Raw genomic sequence first — 26,545 nt, 5'->3', positions numbered from 1 at the left:
TTTCCTCGTGTTTGGCGGGGCAGTCCTCTCCTGGCCCCGGTGAAGTGTGCGCGATTGTTTTGGTGCTGTTGTGCTGCTATTGTGTTTTGCTATAACGCAACGTGATTATTGCTGTAACGTAACGTGATCGTACAGTACCTTTCAAAGGTTTTATTAATTATAATATATGTTATTTTTGGCCAGTGGCGAAGTCACCGTTGTAACAATTGGTTTTAGCGATAAGCCGTTGGTGCACGGTCTTGGATCGTTGTACGAGTTAGGGAGGTAGCCTCGAGTATTAGAATACAATCGGGGTATTTGGGAAGGTTTAGCGTTAAATATTTCGCACCCAAGCAACTTTCTCTAAATTTCGAGGTTACCAAATAAATCTGTAACATAAATCTGCAACGTTTTATCCGCATGAACGTTCTTTAAGGCATGTGGGACAACTTATAAAAAATATTTAAAAACAGGGTGGATCCAGGAAAAAAATCAGTTTAGCGTGAGTAAAATGGATAACAAATATGGTGTAAAATCAACATAGATTATCTCAATACATCAAAATACGAAACTCCGCGTCTTTTCATAACATCTCCATAATATCAATTCAGTTCGGAGCAACGAAATTAACCTAGAGAATATTTTGTCATAAAAAATTATTGTGAAACAAAAAAATTACAGCTGGAATTGTGTGCTGTTTTCTATTTTAAACACTAATTCCGACGTATGAAAACCGGCAATTTCGGTCGTTACCTCACACTGAACTAGAACGCGTGTTATTTTGTTGTGTAAACCATTCAAGTTAAACGGGTATATTACCTTCTCTTCGAGCTAACTGCTCTTAACTTCTTGATTTCTGTTGATTATTTGCTGTTAGATGTATCAAATTGATGAAAAATAAAAACGAATGACGCATTCGCAACCTCTACACAACTCTTCTTGTTAAGATAGCAAAACCTAATCTTAAATGGTGTGTTGCTTACAATTCTTTTATCCAATACACAACCAACAAAGTCTTGCATTGCATGGTATATTTATCTAAGAGTCAATGAATAAAAACCAAGAACTAAACCTGAAGGACATGTTTGTTTCTGAAAATGTATTCAAATCAAAACTCAGTTTTAACTTTTAAACCAACCAATTTGGCATAAAGGTTTAGCTGACATGCTTTGGTGCAAAAAATAAATTATGTGGCTAAAACGTCATGAAAACATATATTTTCTGTTGTGTTGGATTTAAAGCCTAAATGAAGATCACATCAACAATCATAAAATTCATGAAGTCGTTTTATTAATACTATATTAAGTGTATTCTGTAGAGAATCATTGAATAAAGCAAAACACATTTCACAATTCTTAACATACGAATTTGTCGGAAATTGCGATGCGTCATAAATCAAGTTATCTGTAAGTTATAACTTAACACCAAAGTCCAAACCCAAGCTTAATAGGTTTGTTGCTTATCCCGTGTTTATGTTGTACCATGCCTTGTTTACCTAATGTCTGAGAAAAAAATCGTTCGCTTTAATGAGCAAGGACGCTAAATCAAAAAATGTCCTTTGCAAAGTTATTTGCTTTTAGATTTTTAAATTGATGGTGGTTAGACTTGACATTACCATTATCGCGTGAGCATGTTTGCGATCTAAGAGAAGTTTTCGATCCTCAAAAAGAGAACGACTTAAACTTGATATTGCTACTCGTAACACCTTACTTTGTTTTTCAGGGAAATATGTGTATGACACCACCTGCAAAGTACCCTCAGGTAACAAAAACAGTAATAAAATATAGTGAGCGAAAAAAAATGTTTTTGTCTCAATTTACAAATATTGACCTAGATATCTCCGCTAAAAAGTGATGATGAATAAATATGCACGTACAATGTAACTGAATAGGGACAAGGTGTAATAAACGTTAATGTGTGCATTACGTTTATGCGCTAAGTATATTATTAACATATTTTTGTGTTTGGGATTTAAAAAAGATTCACCACCAAGAAAATATAAACATTCAGAATCCAGGTAGGAAAAACTTTTTCCGTTGAAGTAATAAAACCTAATTTCAAAAAATTACAAGATGATAAATCATTTTTAGTCCCATTTGCATTTGCCAATTTCGACCCAAATGCACCCCCTGCAGAAGAACCAGCGCAAATAGATGGCGATGAAGGTCGAAACCAGAACAACCAGTTGCAACCAGAACGAAACCAGCTTTATAACAACTAATACTTGTCATAAGAAAATTAAAAACACTTTTATGACTAATTCATGTGAACAGTCTACAAATTTTGTATTTATGTCAATGAAAACGTATTTGAATTCCAGCTTCACATTTATTTGCGGTGTTTCCCTTTCTTCTTTATAACGAAGCCGTTCGTTTCAAAGATTCATGACACATACACGACTATTTAACCACCGACTATAGGCGATGTCCTACAGATTTCTTTAGTCAATTGTACATTGTGTGGTTGTTGAGTTAATGTGTACCACTATGCGAATTTTCCGTTTGCGTCAGCATGCATGAATCACAAAAGCTATATAAATTCACACAAAAAAAACAGTATTTATCATAGCACTTTAAACCATATTTTGTTTTGTAAAAGAAAAAAAAAACGTGTACATCGCGTGCCCAGTTATTTCTGTTTACCCAATTTCAGTATTTATCAAGGTCAGTGAGATCGGCGCAACTGTCATGTGTTGAACGACCAATATTGAAAACGGATGCCTCAACAGAAAAATATGGCGGCCACATGGAAACGTCAGAAAGTAAAACGTGCGCAAAAATGAGATATACTAATGTGATTAAATAACTAATGCAAATCAAGCAGGAAAAAATTCCGTTGACGTTTCTTCCAACGTGATAAATATATAAATTTTTGCAGTTGCTGGTGTTCAATTGGGTTCAGTTTGTGTAGTTTTGGCGCGCTGCACAACGAGGTGCTACGAACATTTGAACTATAAACGTTTTTCTTGTTGCTGTGTGCTAAACCAGTTTCACCAAAATCACCAAAAAAATTTAATGTGATGAAATGCAACAAATAGAGATGCGTAAGCAAGTAAATGGGTCAAGTATTGAGTAAATGGATCAAGTAGAAGTGTTCTTAAAAATAGAAAATAACGTAAAGTTTTTGTGAATGACTGTGCGACAATGCTTACGTTTTATTCACATTAAAATGTTAATGAAAAACAGTGTTCTAAATTGCCCCGTAAGATGTGATTTTTTTCAATGAGTGGTAGTGATCTATGTTTAGGTGTTTGACCTATTTTTTGTTTTCATGCAATGTTCAGTCCACAACTACAAACGTTCGTCAAATTTTATGTTTTTTGTTATAATCGAAACCGTCTATATTTATGTAGCCTACTTCTAATGGTGAAACTGTCAACGTGTCGTATATATAATCAGTTGACCTTGGTTTATTGGTTTTCATTTGTTACAAAACCATACCAATGTGCAACCATACCAAATTATTCAATCCAAATAAATTAAATCTAAATGAAAACAGTCTGGGTATTTGTAAAAGATTCTGAATGTTAAACAGGCTTATACTGGGCAGACAGTGATGCTTGTAATTCGACAGTAGGGTAGCGCGGCAGTTCCGAAACGCACCTTGCGCGGAGTTGGTTTGAATCCCACCGCACGCTGGATTTTTTTTGGGTAATAAACGTCACCTGTGGATTAGGGTAATTTTCAGCACGAATTGCATTTGACATTTTCGACCCTACTGGACACCCAGCAGAAGAACCAGCGCAAACAAATGGCGATGAGGGTCGAAACCCGGACAACATTCGAAATGCAAAGCAAACATCACCTTATTTACATTTCTTTAACTCTTTGGAGGAAATTTCATTTGACGCTTCGAAAGCAAATTTTAAGATCAGGTATCAAAGCGTTCTTTCCTCTTTGCCATGTCATTTTATGTGACAATTTTTGGTCGTGGATTGTGAGATTACCATTGTTGCGTAAACAAACATGTGTTTGTGACAAACTTTAATCGGTTCGGAAACTGTAATGCCCTGAAAAGGACAGAGAGTTGGTAAACTATGGTTATTCTGGAAAAAAGTTGGTATAAGTCAAAAACAACCCGAGATTCTCAGAATAACAAACCAATGAAGCTTAGAAGTTCCGTATAATTGACAAACTTTCTATTGCTCCGCTTATTCTTTTAGAGCTCAATCTTGGTGTAACATGTGGGTTCTACCAAATTTTACATGCTAAATTTGACTTTTTAACGGCATTATCGTGCCACAAGTGCAATAAATGCGTCAAACAGCAAAGTAGATTTTTTATAAATTTCATTTAATTGCAAAGAAAACACATCTTTTGTGAATTTCGGATCGGTTAATATTTTTTAAACATTATTTATTTTTTATTTTGGATTAAACATTAAGGTGTAAAAAAACTGAAAATGGATTCAGCAATTAAAGAACTCTTGAACGTCTCCGTTGTTGGCCAGAGTATTAGCGAGACTGTTGGCCAGACCATTTGCCAGACCGTTGGTCAGACTGTTGGCCAGACCGTTGGCCTCTCTGTGGTACGACATACGTCGGGGCAGCGGGGTCAAACACTCTGAACGCAATCTGGCTTAAAAAAAACGATTTTATGTCAAGCATAATATGTAAACCACGTTGACTAATCAACATTTAATAGTTAAACAGAAACATTTCACACGAACCTGAAGGCCGTGGTGGTGGTGGTGGGGGTGGTGGTGGTGGTGGTGATGGTCGTCGTTGGCTGGTGAATCCCTCATACTAACGTGAAAAAAACGTATTAATACACAAAGCCTTAAAACCCTAATAGCATTATTTTTACCCTTGATTCTCGCATCGGAGCCCGGTTGTGATCGCCTAACCGGTCTGAAAAAGATAGTTGCTGTAGTTGTAAAATGTTGTAGTAAATTGGGTGTCAGTTTGCACATGTTAGTGGAAAAATAAGTAGTGGAAACGGTTTCGAAATTTAATAAACTAAGGAGTTGTACATGCCAAAATAGTAGTGACTGTACCAGTTTCATCATCTCACACCAGCAGACAAATAGTTGTTTCTCCAAATAACTTTACACCGAAGCAGTAGTTTTGTCAGATTTTGTTTATTGGGCAAAAAACTTGACCTTTAAAGTAAAATAGTTTACCACTTCTTGTCATAATCATGACAAAGTCTTCAAAAAATTGATCCAAAGATATTGCAATCATTTAAAAAAAAATTGCTACAAGCACACAGCAGAGTAGCACAAATTTACCATCTTTGTAGCCATAACCACGTTTGCCGACACCAAAATGAATGTCTCCATAACGTTCCATGTTGCGATGATGCTTTTGTACAGATTAATATCCTGACGAAAACAATATTTCTTTCAACTGTTGGAGATAAACCAGCTGCACAAAACTCTAAAGCAGACTATGGTAAAAAAAGTGTTATAACAAATATTTATCGTTAAAAAATGACTGATTATTTCAAAATGATTTTAATATGAACACAAACAAACATAAATATAAGACTCTTTGATCATTGATCATTTTGCTAAAACCATTTGTTGTCAATGAGAACCAAATATCTCGTAAGATTTATGCAACAAGAATTGACACATTTAAACACATTTGCGCTTTTTAAATTTTTCTGTTAATATAACCTTATGTACGCTGATATCTTTACAAAATTCTGCTTCTGACTTCGTGTACAACGGCTCACGGTTTCTGTGCGAAGTTAAATATGAGCGCTTTTTATGTTTGTTAAGTCATCGGCTCTACTTGCTGATTAAACACAAGGAATGCGTATAGCTTACTTGATACAGGATAACGCCTTATGGCGATATTTGTGGACAATAAAATGTGTCGGAGTCAAGTCAGATTTATTTACACTGTCACGTTATTAAATTGTCATGGTAAAACAGTTTTATAAAACAGCAAGGACACAGAAGAAACATAGCTTTGTGAGTAAAGTTTCCAGTATCTTTAATTTTTTAACTAAATGGAAAACTCAAATCATTGATACATACTTTTTTCGTCGAATGTATTACTTAATAATATGTTTTAAAAAAGCACATCGTTTAATGCAGTGATTTTCAACCGGTGTTCCGCGGAACACTAGTGTTCCGTGAAAGATCGTCAGGTGTTCCGCGAGAAATTTGCTGTTTTGAATATAGGTTACTAATGTTTTAGGCTTCCATGCTTTGACTAGCGATTTATGTCGAACACCGTCGAAATCACTGATTTAGCGGTTACCGCAATTTAGCGTTTTAGTGCTTTATTTATTTCCATTATTGTCACGTTATCAAATTTGTCATAGATAAACACTTTTGTAAAACAGCAAGGACACAGAAAAAAACATAAGTTATCAAAGATTCCAGTATGTAATATGTATTTTGGTATGTAATACAAAATGAAGTGCCGTATCTTATGTTGAGTTTTAATGCCTGAAACTGCACAACATCAAGTGTTACAAGAACTTGAACATTCAAGCAACAAACGCGCAGAACCCACAAACTTTGCTGACTACTGACAGTGGTTACCCGGCCAAAATATTACTTATGTTTTTGTCAGTTTCCTGTTACAGAAAAATCGTGGTTGAATTTGCTATGTTAAACAGTAGTTCGATTTTTCGTGCATATTAATAACTTTAACGTTGTAACTGGGGAGAAAAAAATTATAATTGTTAGTTGGTATGAGGCTGGTTTTGTTCTGGTTGCAATTGGTTGTCCGGGTTTCGATCGGAACCGCGATCTATTTGTGCTGCTTCTTCTGCTGGGGGTCCATTAGGGTCGAAATTGGCAAATGCAAATAAGACTGAAAAATCACACTTCATTTGGTAATTTTAGGTTGAATTACGGTCACAGATAATCAAAAACGAAGTTTCTCTCACCTTGATTTGGGGGTGGTAGAATGTGTCTATTTTCTTGATGCTGAAACCTATTCAAATCCTAATCAGAAAATATATTATTGACTTACCTTAATGTAAATACACAGACAATTTGTTTAAAGATTCAAGTTTCCTAGCCTTTACCTGTATTCAGTAACGAACATCTAGATGAGTATTCGATTTCTATTGAAGCGGTAAACATCTCTCATTTCAGACAAAATAGCATAAATGCGGTGCATTGTTTTACCAGAACCTGTTTTTTAACATTGTTTGCTTTTACCTTTTGGTGCTTTCCGAGTGGTGGTGCCCAATAATAAGCCGTCTAAAAATCAATAACATAATACGGTAATAAAAGCAGCCTTGACAAATTAACGATTTAAGTGGATCAGTAAACATTTAACTAAGGATGTAATAACAAATAAACATCAACTGCTCCTAGGTCAAAAACATGGTTGTCGTGATAATTGTTAAATACCAATGGCAACTTTTTCATAAAACATAAGTAACGTACTTCGACATGAAAAATATAAATACGATCGACATTTTTTACAATATTAATGTAAGCATGGAATAAGCAATCAACCCATTAAATAAGAATAAGCAATAAACCCAGGAATTTTGTTTTTTTTCTTCGACTGAATGTGTTTAAAAGTTTCATAATGCCTTGTTAGGAGTGTTTGGTGATTCTCGTACTAAATATGTTTGTGATGTCCGTCCTTTTTATGCAATTTTTTTATGGGCATCAATCGTCGAAGAACTATATTGACAGTTTTATGAGTGTCAACAATTGTTAAGCATAATTATTGATACATTATGCACAATAGAAAGCAGAGAAAGAATTTTTGTTGTCCCAAATTTTCTCTCCACATTTTTGCTTTTTTTTTTATCTGGGAACGTAATATTTTTCTTACCCCTTGGTCTTGTATTTCGTTAGCAAAATCCTCCTGAATGGAACAAAACGCGGTGTTAGGGCTTTATTAAAAAGTTTTGTACTTCGAGGGCTTCAAAGTTTGGTAATTATAAAACTGGTATCTATGTACAACGCCTCATTGGTATGTAAGTTTTAGTTTAGCACTACAGAAGGTCGCATGGCACCCGCTTGAATTAAATTTAATGGGTGATTGTATTTTTTGAACGACACACAATTAAAAAGATAAGGTTTCATGTCAACTTATTATAAAGTAATAGTTGCGGAAAGAACGTCTTTCACTAAAACGAATATGACAAAAACAATCTTGTTTTGTGTATTTTTGATAAATTTCCGCAATGCATTAAAGAACGTTCATGCATATAAATTGATACTGACAAACTCATCATTGTCAACAATTGTTAGACATGGTTAATGATTTAGGATGCTGAAAGAAATGCGGATTAAAGGAATGCGATATCGTTACTAGACTTTAAAATATCCTCAATACTGTTGCAATTTTACTCACAACATACAACTTCTTTTACTCACTAAGTTACATTTTGATGTAGTAAGTCTTTTCTTTTTATTGAAATAAATCCGGTCTGCATTGCATTCATGTAAGGCAGAGTAGGGGTTTCTTGCGGTTGGTCTGCGCGTATGTGTATTTTGTACCTTTGCTTTAATTTATTGGTTTTATCTCGCTTTTTGCTTTGTTTTCAGACACTGATGATGCTTATAAAACGAAATGCATTTGTTTTTATAAAAGAAATAAAACACAGCGACAGATTTTGTATTTTTTCACACTGAATTTTCTACATTGTGATGTATATGAGTTGGGGCATTTATTACAACGTTCTGTCCGTTGTGTGTTGTAACGCTCGAATATATAAAACTAATGACCAGATACCCAGAAAACATTACCAGGGAGATATAAACGACCATATATTTTATAAACCACAAAATATAAACCACCGTGTTTCTTGTATATTGTCGATAGTGTTAAAAATTTTGTTTTATATTGTGTGGTTTGTTTGAAATCGTTTGGCTGTGACCACTAACAAAATTGCTTTTCATCTGGTCGTATATTTCGGTTGAATATGGAGGCCTCTACCGTCAGTTGCAATTTTTAACCACCAAACTGTAATGTTGACTTACGTCGCAGTTTTGGTGCACAGGAGTTTCCTGGAAAAAGAAATAAATCAGGATGTTAGGGAAGTTAATTGGGCTATGAGATTGTCTAGGTCAGGGGTACTTAATTAGATTTACGAAAGATCCAAATAAAAAAGGTAAAAATACCAAGGTCCGGACACTATAGTCAGTAATGCAAATGCAACATATCTTCGCCTATTTTGGTTGTAGGTAATGGAAAAAATCGTGGTCCAACATCAACACAATTGAAAGTTTCTGTCAGCGAAAAAAAAGCTTGAATTGGGCACTAAACATTAATTTACTCCTCGCGAGAGTATTGGCACAACGATACACAAAATATAGTTTATTTAGGTTTGCAGGATTTCGTCGTAGGGTAATAATTCAAAATTCAGTTTATTACGTCATAGATACAATTGTGCTTAAACAATCGCCGTTTCGTTTTTAGTGTAGTGGAATAATGGACCATTTTGTCGTCACAAAACTGCACAATTTGAACTTTAAAGATTTTTGAAATACTTTGGGCTCCTCGCAGTACTCAGAGAATCGCTATGCGGACCCGAGTTAACTGTCGCTAGATAACAACGATCAAGAAATTGACAAACAATGTAGCGTATGTGGCCACAATCAAAAGACCGTCGGGGTCTACACCCAACGCCCGAAAGGTCCGCCATTTCAGTAGCCCTGGTCTAGGTTATTATGCATGCTCAAAAAGTTACTTAACTTCACCCCAGTCCCACGAGAGGTGAGTGTAATATATATATTACTGTCTACTTTTCTGTCCGTTTTAGTACTGCTCAAAAATAAAATATAATGTACGTTGTGTGTTTTACTTTCGATAGAACATGACTTGGCAAAAATAAACATCTAACTTATGATCAAAGCAAATTTGATTGGCCGTTTGGTGGTATTTTCCCAGTATTGCACAGTGTAATTGCAGTTTGTTGGGTTAGCTGTTATTTTAGTTGCCGCTTAAAGGCTGGAAATTCGATAACAAAATTTCAAATATTTATTCGAATTACTTACAGGACTTGAAAGTTGGGGCATTGAACTCATCTTGGTCTGCATTGCTTGTTTCTTTGTTCCCTGCTGGAATGTTGTAGATGTCATGTACTCTTCCGCTGAAGTTGTATAAAAGCAAAATTGAATGAACGCTTTGTTTCAAATAAATCAGCTATTGATGCTAGGCTTAGTATTAAGTTTATAGAGCTCTTTTGGCAAATGTATTTTCATTCCCACGTTTTGACGTTCTGTATAGGTCGTCTTCATCAGAGTAAATAACACTGAATGCGACTAGTACAGTGCACGATAAACAATGGAAAAAAGAATGGAACACAAGCACGTCACAACGCAACGAAAACAATGCGCGATAACGAATGATTGGGCCTCTAATCTTTGAGCAGGTGCCTGTAGCACCATGAAAGCATCACATCTGTTTCGATGTTTATTATGTTGCCCCGCTGGTGAATGTTCCATGACTCAAGAAATAGTCTTTTCCTCCAGTCAGGCTCCCGGGCCTCAACAGACGCCGCATTGAAATCAATATGGAGGCCTTGTGATACCGCGTGATTTGTCGTGCACTGTACCAGTCGCATTCAGAACCAGTCGCATTTGGCCAAAAGACCTCTATAAAGCTTTGTTTTTAATGTTTCTCAAAATAAGTGTGGGAGATAAAAAATTTTTATTTGATTTACACCTTATTTTACATTAATGCTAAACTTATTTTTAACAGTGACAAAACAGTCATAGTGTTGTCAAATTTCATGGAATTTAATCTGGATTCCTAACAAATTGGTACGTAATTATGGGTGTGTGCAAACGTACGTATTTAAAGTCTTGATAACTTTTAGATGAATGACGAGATAATGACTTCCTAAAATCACATGTTTGGACATGTTTTTTTTTGTTAAGTTAATCACATTTACTGTTTGTGCATGTGACTATTTTACTGTAACACTTTTCTGTTCGCAAGGGAGAAATTAGTGTTGCGTACGAGACGAAGTGGGAAACCTTAGTGCGGTGATTGGTGCAGATACAGTCTGCACAGACATTGAAATAAATTTTGCCGGTACACCTGACTTACATTGCGTTGACAATAAAATCAAACCTTACCTGTTTCAGGCATCTCCACTCTATACTCTGAGTCTTTCTGTTTCGCCGATGGTTTCGAAACATACCCATCCATAGTAATTTTAAAACAAGACAAGACAAATACTGTTAACCGACGACTAAAAGCAAAATAACCATTTTTGCGACTCAATTAATGCTTTATACATTTGAGCTACCAAATGACGTTACCTAACTGACTTAATCTATTAAATTGTTTTTGAAAACCGCTGAATATTCGGTTTCGGACGGATCGAAATTTCGCCGATTCGGCACATCACTAGTTATTAAGACTTGCACTTAGTAGTTCAACAACAGAGTGACTGAGCTGTTCTAGTGTTTGCTAACTTACTTGCCCTTTAAACACCAGTCAATCAAGCTTAGTGTTGACATGATTCATGATAAGAGCTTAAGACAATATTAGCCTATTGGAAAAAAATATTTGCAGAGTCTGTCGTACCGTTGCGTGAAGTCTTGTAGCGCTATTGTTTCTGCGCCTAAGGTTCAGGACGCTGCTCTAACGACTAGCTAGCCGGTGAAACCAGTAAATGGACTGCACGCTACCTTTATTGTTTTCGCAAACACAGAGGCGAGTAAGCGAATCTGTCTTTAGAACTTGTCATCCAGGTCGAGCTAAAATACACAGGTGAACTTGCAACAAAATTGGGCTCAAGTCACACTTAACCGAAGTTCACACAAGAAAAGAGCACATATCCAAACACCGGCGAAACAAGGCTGCCGGATCACGGTTGCACCGCCTTCACGTTAGGGAGCCACCCTTTGGGAAAACACGAGTTTTTCGATTGACAAATGTCCCGAAGGTGTAAACATTACAGTTAAAGTGGTTGGGCTGTAGAAAATCTAAACCGAGTATGCAATCTTCTTCAATGTAATGGGTCACGTATACCAAAAACTTGTCTATAACTTTGCCGGCTTCAATCGTCAAGTTACATTGTCCATTCATATGTAATTCACCACCATCGTCATCAGGAAATCTAACAGTTTTCGTGACAGGCGACAGACAAGCTTTGCCTGAGGACAGCGTGTCCCACACGCGCTTGTGAATTGCAGTTACCGAGGCACCCATATCCACCAGGGCACGTATCGGATGTTCACCGATCGAAATATTTACATACCGATAAAGCAACTCACGAATGCTGCACGTTTCCGAACCGAGCTGATGATTTGACTTCGTGTTCTCAGACTTTTTACTACCCTGGATAACGTTGTAGATCGTCTCGTCGCACTAAGAGTAAATACTTTCCTTGTTTGTCTGCACAGCCTAGCAATGTACAATTCCGAACCAGATGGTTGTAAATGTGATGGTGGTGACGGTTGTAGATGTGGTTGCAAATGTGATGGTATTGTTGGTTGCAGATGTGGTGGAGAAGTCCGATTCTGAAAAACATTTTTTCAAACAATCAACAAAGCAAAAGTAATACATGGCAGCACTGATAAACTGCCATCTTTAATCTGTGCTTTAAATCTGTGAAAAAAATAACAGTAACATAAGTCCTAAAAATTACGGAATCAACGGCCATTAATCTCGTCAGGATATTCAGATGTTACCACTTAGCATTTCCAACTTACTCCATATGTATGTAGTGTGTGCTCCATTGCGTCCTGTGACATTGTTGTAGTCAGCAACCTATTTTTCGCTGAATCTAATTAAACAAAAATGTTTAGATTTTAAACAATTTTCCAGAAACTACTGCAAACTATAACATAAAACAGTGGTTCTCAAAGTATGGGTCGCGACCCAAACATGGGTCGCACAGGGTCAAAAAATGGGTCGCGCTATGGCGGTTCAATGCTACGTAAACAAACTATTACTGCATTAAAGTAAACACCAACGAATTTACTTAATATAGTAGTAAAGTCACCTCACTCGACCACGTTGTACAGTTAACAGAACCAACTATTACCACATACAGACGACAACAGGCTTCCAACTTTACTGTTACGCACATGGTGATTGTAACGTGACACGTCGTAGCACGGGAAATAGTAGGACACGTTAATCATGCGAAACTGAACGTGGACATGTACCAGTTAGCGTTTAAGGATGAGTAAGTATTCGTACAAGGAAACATTTTTAGATTTGGGATTCACTTCTATCAATGATCATAGTGCTACAAAGCCACAATATGTGTTGTGTTATGCAGTGTTGGCGAACGAATCAATCTCGTTAAGTCTGCAGCCATTTGACATGGGCAGACTCCTATGCGGCGACGACGTGGCCTCGAAATTGCAGTCCGTCTCGTTAATACATTTGTGATGTTTGAGACTTGGGTCGTGAGATGTTCATAAAACTCAGATTTGGGTCGCGGTCAAAAAAGTTTGAGAACCACTGACATAAAACGATTATTTTTTGCTTAATGACTGTTTTGGTTTGGAAAATGTTTTTTTTTCTCATATCTTTTATGCATTTTTAAATTAATTAACACTAAAAAAAGTGTGATTCAAAAATTTGATTTCAAATACAAAATACTATTTGTTAAGTTTGTCAGTTGCGTTTAAACAAAATCAAAAATCAATTGTCTCTCTAATACTTACATTTACACAAAGTGACTCGTCAAATCATAGATGGAAAAACAGTTAGATGTAGAATGAAAAAAGCTGTTTAATTATTAGGTAACACTTAAAACCTATTGGAAAATAAAACGTTTTCTTATCTTTGTCAAAAAAATACTTTACGTGAGTGGTTTTCTACCCATTTTGTCATGCGACTCATTTTGGCAACCCTCTCCAAAAAATTTCCATTTCAAAATTAACAAAAATTTACATTAACAAAATTTCAATTTTTTTTTTCATAATCACTAGAGTAAACTCTTACTTTATTCGAAGAAAAGGGTCTAAGCTTGCTGGTTATTTCAGTTTCCGTTTCCAATTTGTCCGGTTACACCACACTGACACGCTTAACCCAGAGTAAGTAATCATATATTTGCCATTGAAAACTTGTATTTGCACTCGTTGGGCTTTGGCACTAGCATTGAATTAGTGACCCAATGAAGCATTTCTCCATTTTATATTTGTGATAAACATTTACTGTTTTAATGTGCAACGACACTCATAGGGGTCGCGACCCACAGGTTGAAACCACAAAAGATGACTTTCTATCATAACGATTATATATATCGTCCTCTTTTATTCAACTTTGTCGAACACATTTACCCACTTTGTACATATGGTGTCATATTGTACTTTCATACCTTTGATGATGTTCATTGTTTTACGTTGCAAATGGTTTGATTGCTAACTTCTAAACCTTGTTAAATATCTAACATCCTATGTTTATAACACTTGCACATTGGTTTTGTGCAAAAATATCCATGATGTCGTATTTATTGTTCTAAATAACTTCGACAAATCAAATTTTGAAGCCATTTTAGAAACTTCAAATGTCAGCAATTATACAGTTCAAATCCCGTGCCCTTCAAGTACGTCTGTATACATGTAATAGCTTTCACCAATTAGCAATACGAAATTTCGTAGCCATCTCATATAACTTCTCAGTTTATCCTGAACTTTTAAAAAGCACATTTAGTTTCTGCCTGTTGACTGTAGAACTGATAATTTGCACATCTACAACTGTAGACGAAGTGCTCTAAAAGTTTTTACCACGAGAAACATGCAGACACACCAGAAACAAAATCAAAACATTGGCCACGTCACGTCACACTTTGACGTGCAACTTGCAGGATGTGAAGTAAAACCTTCTCAACATGAAGTGTGCATATGGTATCGTACTTTCAACAGGCGCTCTGATCGGATAAGCTGCACATGTCGTATGTTTTTTTAGCTTGGTAACTTAAATTTTGCGATTTTTATTTCAGACGGAAAGTTTAAAAGCCACACTTATGATATTAATAACTACTTGTTGGAAGAAACATATATTGATTGAATATTATATAGATACATGCATGATATCTAAAAAACATACACTTCTAAGTGCAATGAGAGTTTAATCTCCACATCCCCTAGCCATATTTAAGACAGAAGCTTTTGCAAATAGTGACAGACGCTTTTCCAAATAGTAATTAGGTTAATACAATAAGGTGTATTACAAATTCATCCATCTGCATTGGAAATGACCAACAATATTCTAAACCTATGGCAAATCAACGCAAAAGCATAGTTTTTAATGTACATTTAGGCAAGCATTAGTTGTTACGAGGCTGGTTTTGTTCTGTTTGCAACTGATTAACCGGGTTCCGACCCTCATCGGTATCCGCATGTGCTGGTTCTTCTGCTGGGGTTCCATTAGGATCGAAGTTGTCAAATGCAACTCGGGCTGAAATGATTGTTTGGTGACATAAAAAAATAGTGTCCAACTACGACATCAACATTTTTCAAGGAACATCTACTTACATTGGTTCACAGGTGGCGGTGGTGGAATGTTTGGATTAAATTCTTTCATCTTAACTTTATCGAAAATCTGTACAAACTAATTTTGAGCTTAACTTGGTGTCAAAGATATTTAACAGTTTTAATTTAGTTTGTTTGTACCAGCTAAATATTAGGTTATTAAATGGGATTCAAAAACACATTTCAAACAAAGTTGGTGGCATAGTGTTAAATTTTCTGAAGTAATGCGGTCTCCATTTTTGACTAAAATTTATTGAGAAGAATATATTGTAGTAAATACTATTTTATTATTCTTACTTGGCGTGGCTGAACTGCTGGACAACTCACCATCTAGAAAACAAAAGGGCAACAAAATTGCAAATTGAAGTTATAGTTCCACTCACCCACTCACCCACTCACCCACTCACCCACTCACCCACTCACCCACTCACCCACTCACCCACTCACCCACTCACCCACTCACCCACTCACCCACTCACCCACTCACACCCACTCACACCCACTCACACCCACTCACACCCACTCACACCCACTCACACCCACTCACACCCACTCACACCCACTCACACCCACTCACACCCACTCACACCCACTCACACCCACTCACACCCACTCACACCCACTCACACCCACTCACACCCACTCACACCCACTCACACCCACTCACACTCTCACACTCTCACGCACTCACGCACTCACGCACTCACGCACTCACGCACTCACGCACTCACGAACTCACGCACGCAATCACCCATTCACGAACTCACCGGCTCACGAAATCCACCACGCACCACGTCCTCTTTTTGCTTATCATCGCACTTCTGCTTCGAAATGCATTTACCCATTTTGTATGAAGGTACTATTTTTTACATTAACACTTTTATTAAAAGTTACTAATTTACTATTTTTACTTGTAAACTTTTTTAACTAGAAAATTGCAAACATTGTTATACATTTCAAACCCTTTTTTTGCAATCCGCACATCAGAATCTATTTTAAAATCTCAATATGGCAGCAAAGAAACAGATAAATTCCCAATCGCCGCATACTTGTCTGTGTACATACAATAGCTTTTCACATCAGCTGTAAATATTTTGTTGGGGACCATGTTTGTTCTATTTTATTTTATTACTATTTGTTATCTTAAACTTTCATTGAAAAGCGCGTTTAGTTTCTGCCTGGTGACACAACAACGGATAATTTGAAGATCTAGAACTGTCGACAAAGTGCTCTTAAGTTTTTTTTTCACGAGAAACACGCAAACGCACAAGAAACAACATCAAACATTGGCCACGTCACGTCACGTCACACTTTGACGCACAACTTCCAGGATATGACGCATTACATTCTCAAAAAGAATTGTAAATAGCTTAATGGTACTTTCAACAGGCGCTCTGATCGGATAAGCTGCACTTGTCGCATGTTTTTTAGCTTGGCAACTTATATTTTGCAATTTTTTATTCAGACGAATAGTTTAAAAGCTGCGTGTCAACATATTAAGGCCACCTGCTAGATAAAACATATATTGGTTTAGTATTACCAAGATACATGCATTTCATGTTAAAAACATACAGTTCTACATAAAATGAAAGTTTACTCTTCCCATTCCCTTGCCACATTTATCACAACAGAAGCTTTGCCAAACAGTGATTAATACAACAAAGAAACATTCCATAAGCAACTAATCCATGAGCGTTATTGGAGGAACCAACAGTATTCTAAGCCAATGGCAAATAACCGAAAATACATGGTTTTTAATGTACATTTAGGCAAGCATTAGTTGGTACGAGGCTAGTTTCGTCCTGTTTGCAACTGGTTGTCCGCGTTTCGACCCTCATCGCCATCCGCATGTGCTACTTCTTCTGCTAGGGTTCCATTAGGGTCGAAGTTGTCAAATGCAATTCGGGCTGAAATGATTGTTTGGTAACATCAAAAATAGTGTCCAACGACGACAGCAATAGTTTTCAACATAATCTACTTACATTGGTTTACAGGAAGCGGTGGTGGAGGTGGAATGTTTGAATTAAATTCTCTCATCTTAACCTTGTTGAAAATCTGTACAAAATAATTTGAGCTTGACTTAGTGTCATAGATTTGTGACAGTTTTTAGTTAGTTTGTTTGCACCTGCTAATTGTTAAAATTATTAACTGAGATTCAAAAACACCGTTCAAACAAAGTTAATAGAATAGAGAATATTGAAGTAAAGTAAACGGTCTTCATCTATGATTAAAAATTGCTTTAAATTTTTTTTTGTATATTTTTACTAAATACTGTTTTTTTAATTATTATTCTTACTTGGTTTGATGGCTGAAATGGTGGACAAGGCAGATCCTATAAAACAAAAAACAACAAAATTTCAAAAGAGTAGGTATATTACAATGACGTCCATCAGCCATAATTTACAGCTTTCTGAAAGCCCCTAAAATGAATAAAGGGCACCTAAAATCCTGTTCAACATAGGTGCATATATTGTAGGTATTTGCTGATTTGTTTAACAATCGAGCACCAATTTTAGACCCGCATCAAATCTTTTTCTATAATCCAAACTAAAACCCGAAAATAATAAAGGTATACAACGATCAAATTGATGTGCCATTGTTGGAATTATATAAATGATTTTGGAAGTCGAGATGGCGCAAAGATAATAGAGATAATACAATTATAGCAAACAAATCAATACATGAAAAGTAACTCTCCTAGAACTAATAATACAGAAACTTTTAATATACAGGATTGCTAAGTTCCGGTATGTGGCACACTCAAACATTTTGAAAGCAGTTTGTGTAAAAAGTGCTGAGAGTTAAGATCACTACGTTTAGTCTATGGTTCCATAATAATAATAACAATAAAATCAAGTCAAAAACTCAGTTTTTTTTGTTAAATTTAGTCCCCAAATCTATTCTAGTCTTACTGTAAATTTAAATAACTGCGCTCTTTACGTCATTTGTCGGTATTTGTTAGTAGCTTTGAAATGAGCTTTTGTATTTTCTACCTATTTTTCTGTAATGATTAAACAATCATCAGTTTTGAAATCCAATTTTAAACTTTATTGATTTTTCTAACTGTGCTGAATACCACTGTCTTTGAAATGCCACATTTGCACTTTTACAAATAAGACATATTGTACAATACCCTGCATTACTACGATACTTTTTGTATCATATTGGTCATTAGGACATTTTTTTTGTTTATATTTAATTATGTAGTTTTTTTGCACTTTTGAATATGAATGGTGACATATTACAACAGTATGATTTGTTACTTAATGTGTTACTTTAGTTCGCTCGTTGTTATATATCACGTCGAAACGAGGTGTTATATCTTAAAAAGGCTAAGCACATTTTTGAACAAAATTTTGTACTAAATGTTTTGATGTTAACCTGCGACGACGTTTGCAATCCAATTCGCGACTACTTTTCCAAATCCAAGTATTTCATAGTAGTGTAAAAGACTATTCCCCTGGGGGTTTGAAAAGACAACGAAATAAAAATAACTATCTAACCTGCGTGGGTGTATGTTGTGTATCCTTTGGGATTTGATCCTCATTGCCATTCGATTGCTCCGGTGGGTCTGGGATTCCGTTTGGGTCAAAGTTGTCAAATGCTATTCGATCTGATAAAAGTGACCCATTACATACACAAATTTTTGCAATGTTTATCGTTTTTTAACCTTGGTTTGGTGGTGGTCGGTGAAAGGTAATGTTATATTCTTCGCATGTAACCTTGTTAGAAACCTGAAAAATAAAAAGATAAGTTGTTTTTTTCAATGACAACAGTGTGTTGTGTATTTAGCAGGATAAAAATAAAAACAAAAGAACGTCACCTAATAAATACCCCTCATCTTCAATGGTTGGAACAATATTTTGGAACATTTTAATGCAAACTATAAAACTATTCATCTACACATATAACTTTGAACAATATTTCTTTAGAAATCAAGTTATTACTGTCGGTACCATTTTGCAACTGCAGAATGTACTGCCGATATCGCCAAAATGTTGTTAATTATAACCTAATTCAATTAAATGGGAATTAAATTTTGCAAAACATTTGCACTCACCGGTATTTTGGTATTTTGCTGTTCATCCCACACCGAACTTTGTGGTTCTTTTTCCGACGTGTTGAATGACATTTGTTTATTTGCCAAAGTAATTAATTGTACTTTATTTTAGTGTATCAATTAGCTGCAGACATACAGGAGGGCATAGCTCGCAATAAAGTAATGATAAAGCGAGGGGACGCATTAACAGGACTGTAATCAAATTCCATTTATGCTGCCGCTATTGGTTTAATTATAGATTCATAATTTTTGTAAAATCAACACGGCCTTTGTAATCAGGGTATGACATAAAAAGAACTTTATTATTAAAAACGACTCAAGCTATGGGGTGACAACTTATTCAAATCATTGTTCAGCAAATTCTAAAACTGCTTTTAATAAGTTTGAAGCGTGCTTTTTGTTATATCCTAAAGAATTTTTTGACATTATTATAAAACTATGCAATTTTACTTTGCTGAACAAATCATCGATTAAATAGTTTATTGACTTATAATTTTATTATTTATTGACTTATAGAGTTTCATTCTGTTAAGTCTCATCAGTGAAACGGGTGACAGAACATTAGGGGTATAGGTTTGCGCAGCCAGGCCAAACAAGTCTCATGTTTTTTTGATTCACAGTTTAAATACATGTGGTTAAGTAACTAAGTAACTGTCAGGATTCACAGTTGTTTTTATCGGCTGTAATGTGTGCAGTTGAACTATCAAACAACTGACGCTTATTGCGCATCAGCACGAAAGCTCCTATAAAGTTAAACATTACTGTTTTCTATGTATTTTAGCTACTTTGTGCGGAGAAGATGCTACCGGCCCGGTTTATAACTTACAGTCTCCAAACTTTCCGAGTAACTATCCGGTTTCGTTCAGTTGTGTTTGGAGATTTCAATTGGAAAGAAGCGGCTCTTTGGTATTTCAATTCTCCACTTTTGTCACCGAGGATGGATTCGACTTTCTATACGTAAGTGAGTGGTTATTTGTGTTTAAATTTCTTCTGAATTTTGGTCCATGCGATGTTCTTAGAGTCCTACAGCCAGATTTGGTCGCGTTTCCCCAATATATGAAGCGCCGCAGTTGCAAACCAACCGGTAAACAACGTTAGTTCTCTCGATATGTTCCTGGTGCTTTTTTATAGGAAAATACTGTGAAAGATTGTTCGTTTCATGGATAAGACGCAAGCGAATGTTAGCCCTGGTTCGACAAATAAAACGCGCCAATTTCCTATTGACTCTCACATCACAGATCGCCATTTTACCAACATCATTTTTGTTTTGATTTTCTAACTAAACCACTCAAAGAAATCCATTTTACCGTCGCCTAAAAATCTAGAAAAAAATTGTTATTCTTTCACTCGTAGATAGAGATTATTTTGAGTGCAATCACGTCCTGACTGTTGTTTATTGAGTATTTTTTCCCAATAGTTACTAAGCCACTAACAAACTCTCCAGGCACTCGAAACCCATACAGAGCGGTTATTACACCCAAATTTATGCAAAAACAGTTTTATTCTATTGACCAACCCCAGACATGTTTTTACGGCGTCATAACTTCCCTTTCTTCTCCCGCGCCTTATGCACCCCCGATTTAAACCAGAGTTTTTCCACTAGATCAATCGAGTGAAATTATTTTCAGTTTAAAGACGACCAAGGAAATGTAGAAAGATTAACTGGGACGTATGATGGGGGATTGAATCACACAGTTACTGCGACAAATCTTACTCTTATCTTTATCAGCGACGTTTTCGGGACTAAGCAGGGATTTAATGCGACGGTCAACCTTCCCTCAGGTTAGTGCTATTTGGTTTTAGAAAGCAAAAGACAAAAAACAAATCGGACAATATATGTTTTAGGTACATTTTCAAAGGTTGATACCGATGAAAAAAAATTAAACTTTCCGATATACCCTTAAAGTAAATGAGAGTATATTAAATTGATTTGCACCATGACATGTCATCGAGCTGTAATTTTTTAGGTTGTGAAAAAGGGAAAACAAAACCCATTAGGTTCTTCTTGTGGGAAACGACAAAAATAGTTTTGAAACACAAGTTTTTTTGAAATGCGCTAAAGCAAAATTTTATCTATGCAACGCGGAAAAGCAGATAATTTAATCAATTTGGTTTAAAAAGGGTAACCTAACTAAAAGTAATGTAATGTTTTTGTAGGAACGGAACAAACAATGAGCCTATGCCAGACTAAAGGTTTGACCATCCAGTAAGTTCTTCTTTTTTGGATTGATGTAACATTATTAAACCTTAAGATATCTATAAGGAATAGTTTCTTTAGATCAGTGGTTCTTAACCTTTTATCCTTGCTGCACCCCTCTCAAATCACCAACCAATTTTAGCATCCACCTGGGTTTTGTGTTTATATAAAATAGATCTAACCAACCTTAATGATTAGAGCGATCGGGTCTCTTTCACCAAGCGAACTAATAACGACAAAAACTCAACGCAACTCAACAACAGCAAAAATATGACATAACTGTTAATAGTTGTTGTTCATTTAGTAGGCTGCTGCATTACGATTGCTGTTTACTTGCTATTCGCAGGGTAACAGCTAATGAACAGACCACATTAGACTATGAACTCGGTGACACACTTTACATCGCATTGGACAGGGAAACTCCCCTTTCTCTACTTAATGACAACTGCAAGGTCACGGGGGCAGACCCGGTGTTTGTGTTTGACATTGGTCAGTGTGAAGGTGCCTACAAGGTAACGTACGATTATTTTATATATTGACGCTGCATAAACTGATTAACAACGCTCAGGCAATTCACCGGTTGATTATTTACAATGAAAAACATAGTTAGCAAAGATGAATGGTATTTGAATTTATCGCGCCAATAAAATAAAGGATTACCATTGTTTGGTTTAGTAAACTTTTTTGCGTTTGTACTGAGAATGATTACGTACATTTTTTGTAATAACAGAATGAGAACGATATGGTGTCAGTGTCGTTCCTGATCTGGAGATTCCTAGCACCGTCTACTGCCGTGATCCAACGCGACGTGCAAAGCTCACTATGACTTGTCTATTTAAAGCCGATCAACTTCTCTCGTCATCCAATGTCCAACCTCAAGCTGGGTAAGGCGACAACAAGGGCACATGCCATATGTTAAATGGCACACGACATCAGTTAGTAATTGTTTCAATGTGCAATGTTAGTTTTATCATCACTAGTACTAGCCAAACATTATGAAAAGTAACCAACAAAAACAAGAAAATGGAACTATAGTTCTAAATCCGTATAGAAATATGTTTAATTATCTTCTAAAATAACAATGTGCAGATCCATAGAAATTTCGGCCGAGAATACAGGAAACTTTGACGTCGCTCTAAATCTTTTTACAAACGAACATTTCAACGAAAGCTTGTCCGGGGAAGTCACTGTGCCTAACTACATTTTTGCTGAAGTTAAACTTGATGAAGTTTCTGCAAGCAACGATGACTTCATTGTCGAGGTAAAAAGTGAAAACGAACTTATCGAAGCAGGATGGTCAACAAAAGTCCATGAACACATCCAGTGTTTTTAAGTTGAACAGAAATATGTTAGCTAATCATTGTTTCGCTTTGCGTGTAGCACAGTTGATAGCTAGCCCGTTAGCTATTCCGACTTGCCCCGCCGAACTCGATACGAAGCAGAACCGTTTTACGGCCTGACAGTTTGCTTGACAGGCGTATACATCAAAGCCCATAAAAAGTACAGAATATGTAATTACGGATGGTTACCAACACACTAGTGAAGTCAGGTCCGAATTAACCTCGTTGGTAAAAATAACGTCCGAAACGACAAAAAATGTCCGGTCCGTACTCTGGTGTGTAACTTGGTTTTGTATTTTAAACATAACTCCATCTTCAAGCCTGCCTTTAAAAAAAATTTGAAACCCATCTAAAACAAACCTTATTCCGTGATTTAATATTGAACATCCAAAATATATATAATATACCGTTCATATAAATTTGGTACACTGTTTGTGCACAGCTTGAAGAATGTTGGGCGACACGAGTTGAAAATGCCAGTGGTTTGCCGAACTACCCTGTTGTAGTAAGCGGGTAAGCAGTACTTGCTTTGGATTTGTAGTGTGTACTCCTGCTTTTCATAAAACTGAACGGCACACTGTTTTAGCCTTGTGTAATTTTGTGCCAATATGAGTAGATGTGTTGCGCCACCCAGTGGAGGCGAGGCTGCCGACGCGAAAATGTTGATGCGAAGTTACCAAGCCAACTTTGCAACGTTCAAGCTGATGAGCTTTGTGTGGACAAACTTTACCGACGCAGAACAATTTATCTACATCCACTGCGACGTGAGCATCTGTCAAAACTCAACTGGACAATGCCCGGGACAGGTGAATTGAGTTTGTTTGTTGTGATAAACTCACAATAAGTCCGTTCTCGAACTGCTTGCACAGTTTGGTGGATTATATTTGACTTAAATAGTTTTCAATAGGTTTGCTTTAGTGGAAATACACCGGGAAAAAACACGATATGTCTAGTTTTTCAGGTTCTAGCTTCTTGATTTTTACAGCTGAATAAATGATAAAAATTGTTAATATAAAACTTATCTGCAGATGTGTGGAGGAAGAAAAAGACGATCTGTTGACAACAATGGACGCAGCCAGCGACTTTCTGCAGGGCCAGTGCACATCTTACAAACAACCAAGTATTTGCTTACGCAAGGTACCAACTCAATAAGTAAACTCTTCTTTCTTGCAGATTAACTTGGTTCAGGACAAAATAATTTAGTTGCCTATGTTGTAACTACTCAAATCATTGTAATTACCAATTAAAACTCTTGGGAATATACTTTCTTGGGCTATTTTAGGCCTCAATTATAAAGATTTCGCCTGTTTCTATGACTGACATTACTGCGCCTTAAAGTGAATTTGTTGTTTGTTTTATTTTAATCCTCGATGAGCCTGCAACACCTGAGTGCGTTAACTAACAGTCAGTCCACGGTCGAGCTGCTAGATTTATAGCAACTACGTTATAGCGTAGGGGACGTTAATGTAGTGCAATCCGTCGGGTTTCCCTGGGTTAGAGCAATGCCAATTAAGTTTTTTGCCCAGGGAAACGCAAGCTGCCGTCACAGGATTAGAACCCACAAACTATTGAATAAAAGTCGGTTGCACTTGTCAGTCGACCATCTTGGCAAACTTATGCATAGCTTGACTCCTAAAGTCACTTTTCGTTTTGTTTTGTGTGTAAGAAACATACATTGCCTTAACCAGGAATCAAAATTTAAAGGCTCGTTTTGAATTGGCTTTCAATCTCTCGCAAGCTTGGCCTACTTCGAAGTTGATACAAGAGTGGCATTATTTTTAGTCTGCATGAGGTGTTAATCTCTAGTTCCAGTATCAAATACTTTGGCACGCATATATGTTTATTTAAGTTAAACATACTTTTTATCGCAGACACTCCAGCAGACAGAGGTGAAGTAAATGAAGCAGCTGGCAACATCTTTCTACTTGTGATGTTTGTTCTTCTGGCTGCTGTAATTATCGCAGCCGGTTACCTCGTACGGGGCAAAATTGCTCAAGATGTAAATTCTAAACAAATTGGTCTGTAGATAACTTTTCGTAATAACTTTTCACAAATAACACTGTACTGTTTCTCACGACATAAAATCGCTTTAAATTTTCGTCAAAACAACAAACTAGGCAGCGATTTATTCTCAAATTTGTGAATGTTAAATTTGCTAGAGTTTTCAAAACCAGTCATTACAGTACATGTAATATTTACTGCTTTATTGTTGTCAGATACCTTGTCAAAGTTTTTTTTTTTGTTTCTGTGATTGTAGAACAATATAATCGGATACAATTAATTCTGTGTGTGTGTATTGGTTATATGACCACCAAAGTCACATTTTTGCTTTTCAATTTCCTAGTTTAGATTAGCATGTGTCTCTTAATTAAATTGTGATGAGAAGTATTACTAAGTTTGAAACATTGTTAGCAATTTTCATAAAATTAGCTTGTTTTAACTCCCTTTCAAACGAGCTGTTTTTGAAACTAATTGCTACATTTGTACAATTCATGGGAACCACTAACCTACACAAAAATAAAAGTTTAGAAATGGCAGTCACAGCCAGAATGAAGTTTTATAGTCAAACCTTTACTGAAGTATTAAATAATTTTGGGATTTTTTTTGGGATTTTTTACTATGATGACTGAATACGATTTTATTTTATACTTAATGCTTCCACCGAGTGTATCGCTTGTATCCAACGTTTTATTTAGTTTCGGTTACAAACCAACCTACTGCAAACGTCTGTAATCTGATGAAGCAAATCTTCACAAACAAATACAAATTTTACATACTTATGTTTCGAAGAAAATCCATATCAAGTTCTTTGCTTTCATTTGACTTTAAATTTGGCGGTTTAAATCTATGGTCTGATCCATTTTCAAATTTTTATTCATTAAATGTTAAATCGTTGAATTTTGTACTACTTTGAACCAAAGTGGTTAAACTCCTGGTCAATCGCCAAAACGTTCAGTATAACAAATTGTAAGACGGTAAAGCGCGTAGAACAACAAATTTGTGAAGCAGGACACAATGTATATTTGCATGGTACGGCAGATATGCGTGGTGCTGCAGTTTCGAGCTTTGTTTAATTGCTTTGTCGACCTGTTTAATATTTCAATAGCGGCGACAACTCATTATGGAACTTTATGTTTTTCAATGTTTGTTTGGTTCTGCATGATTATGATGTACGTTGCAGCAAACATTAGTTGTCATGAGTTTGGTTTTGTTCTGTTTGCTGCTGATTGTCCGGGTTTCGATCATCATCGCCATCTATTTGAGCTGGTTCTTCTGCTGGGGGTCCATTAGGGTCAAAAATGTCAAATGCAAATAGGCCTGTAAAAAAGACGCATTAATTAACAAAAAAATGGTTGCGTTCATCTAGATTTACTGTCAACCTTCAAATTATACTACCTACCTTGGTTTGGAGGTGGTCGGTTTACGTTGGGTGGAGGTTCCACGATATTTTCTACATATATCTACACAAGAAAATTGGATCTAAAACTGTGAATGTGTCTTAAGTATATATTTGTTTGCCAAGAATTTTACTACATGGTGACTTTACCTCTTCAGACGAGCTGGACGATGATCGCCTGAAGGAAGAATACTAAA

General features: G+C 36.1%; 3 protein-coding genes and 2 long non-coding RNA genes across 6 annotated transcripts; 1 reads left to right on the top strand and 4 right to left on the bottom strand.

The window, feature by feature from the left end:
- Positions 1–5,536: 5,536 nt before the first annotated feature.
- On the bottom strand, positions 5,537–11,306 carry LOC145217651 (uncharacterized). Of its 2 annotated transcripts, XM_080084980.1 has the most exons (7): positions 10,993–11,306; positions 9,907–10,001; positions 8,890–8,916; positions 7,736–7,768; positions 7,105–7,146; positions 6,828–6,885; positions 5,537–6,751 (listed from the first exon to the last, which is right to left on the bottom strand). In XM_080084980.1, exons 1-7 carry the CDS (start codon positions 11,063–11,065, stop codon positions 6,621–6,623), a joined length of 459 nt encoding a protein of 152 aa, XP_079941106.1. In that variant the 5' UTR covers positions 11,066–11,306; the 3' UTR covers positions 5,537–6,620. The 2 variants fall into 2 exon arrangements, with proteins under 2 accessions (XP_079941106.1, XP_079941107.1); XM_080084981.1 differs by lacking the exon at positions 7,736–7,768.
- A 5,516-nt stretch (positions 11,307–16,822) lies between these two features.
- Positions 16,823–17,401, bottom strand: LOC145217653 (uncharacterized). The gene is made up of 2 exons (XR_013857450.1): positions 17,337–17,401; positions 16,823–17,261 (listed from the first exon to the last, which is right to left on the bottom strand). It is a non-coding gene; the product is annotated as an uncharacterized LOC145217653 (long non-coding RNA).
- A 108-nt stretch (positions 17,402–17,509) lies between these two features.
- Positions 17,510–19,566, bottom strand: LOC145218192 (uncharacterized). The gene is made up of 5 exons (XM_080085589.1): positions 19,415–19,566; positions 19,025–19,088; positions 18,858–18,967; positions 17,651–17,686; positions 17,510–17,575 (listed from the first exon to the last, which is right to left on the bottom strand). Exons 1-5 carry the CDS (start codon positions 19,484–19,486, stop codon positions 17,510–17,512), a joined length of 348 nt encoding a protein of 115 aa, XP_079941715.1. The 5' UTR covers positions 19,487–19,566.
- Positions 19,567–22,433: 2,867 nt separating this feature from the next.
- Positions 22,434–25,169, top strand: LOC145218191 (beta-tectorin-like). The gene is made up of 6 exons (XM_080085588.1): positions 22,434–22,495; positions 22,701–22,872; positions 23,394–23,464; positions 23,568–23,757; positions 23,980–24,088; positions 24,823–25,169. Exons 1-6 carry the CDS (start codon positions 22,434–22,436, stop codon positions 24,975–24,977), a joined length of 759 nt encoding a protein of 252 aa, XP_079941714.1. The 3' UTR covers positions 24,978–25,169.
- A 718-nt stretch (positions 25,170–25,887) lies between these two features.
- Positions 25,888–26,545, bottom strand: LOC145217655 (uncharacterized). The gene is made up of 3 exons (XR_013857452.1): positions 26,499–26,545; positions 26,352–26,412; positions 25,888–26,269 (listed from the first exon to the last, which is right to left on the bottom strand). It is a non-coding gene; the product is annotated as an uncharacterized LOC145217655 (long non-coding RNA).

The sequence above is a fragment of the Phallusia mammillata genome, chromosome 3, assembly GCF_965637545.1.
Source record: "Phallusia mammillata chromosome 3, kaPhaMamm4.hap1.1, whole genome shotgun sequence".
Lineage (NCBI taxonomy): Eukaryota > Metazoa > Chordata > Ascidiacea > Phlebobranchia > Ascidiidae > Phallusia > Phallusia mammillata.
The sequence above is the reverse complement of the archived record's forward strand: the minus strand, read 5'-3'. Positions and strand labels throughout refer to the sequence as shown.

What these genes read in the sequence shown, in the direction of transcription:
- LOC145217651 (XM_080084980.1), bottom strand. Translation starts at nt 11,065, where the DNA reads ATGGATGGGTATGTTTCGAAACCATCGGCGAAACAGAAAGACTCAGAG. An exon ending in TGCCCCAACTTTCAAGTCCT is followed by an intron (nt 8,917 to 9,906) that starts GTAAGTAATTCG and finishes TTCTTTTTCCAG; the next exon opens with GAAACTCCTGTGCACCAAAA. An exon ending in TCTACCACCCCCAAATCAAG is followed by an intron (nt 6,752 to 6,827) that starts GTGAGAGAAACT and finishes GTGATTTTTCAG; the next exon opens with TCTTATTTGCATTTGCCAAT.
- LOC145218192 (XM_080085589.1), bottom strand. Translation starts at nt 19,486, where the DNA reads ATGTCATTCAACACGTCGGAAAAAGAACCACAAAGTTCGGTGTGGGAT. An exon ending in CCGACCACCACCAAACCAAG is followed by an intron (nt 18,968 to 19,024) that starts GTTAAAAAACGA and finishes CACTTTTATCAG; the next exon opens with ATCGAATAGCATTTGACAAC. An exon ending in CACAACATACACCCACGCAG is followed by an intron (nt 17,687 to 18,857) that starts GTTAGATAGTTA and finishes TTTGTTTTATAG; the next exon opens with GATCTGCCTTGTCCACCATT.
- LOC145218191 (XM_080085588.1), top strand. Translation starts at nt 22,434, where the DNA reads ATGACTTGTCTATTTAAAGCCGATCAACTTCTCTCGTCATCCAATGTC. An exon ending in ACGATGACTTCATTGTCGAG is followed by an intron (nt 22,873 to 23,393) that starts GTAAAAAGTGAA and finishes GTTTGTGCACAG; the next exon opens with CTTGAAGAATGTTGGGCGAC. An exon ending in TACCCTGTTGTAGTAAGCGG is followed by an intron (nt 23,465 to 23,567) that starts GTAAGCAGTACT and finishes CAATATGAGTAG; the next exon opens with ATGTGTTGCGCCACCCAGTG.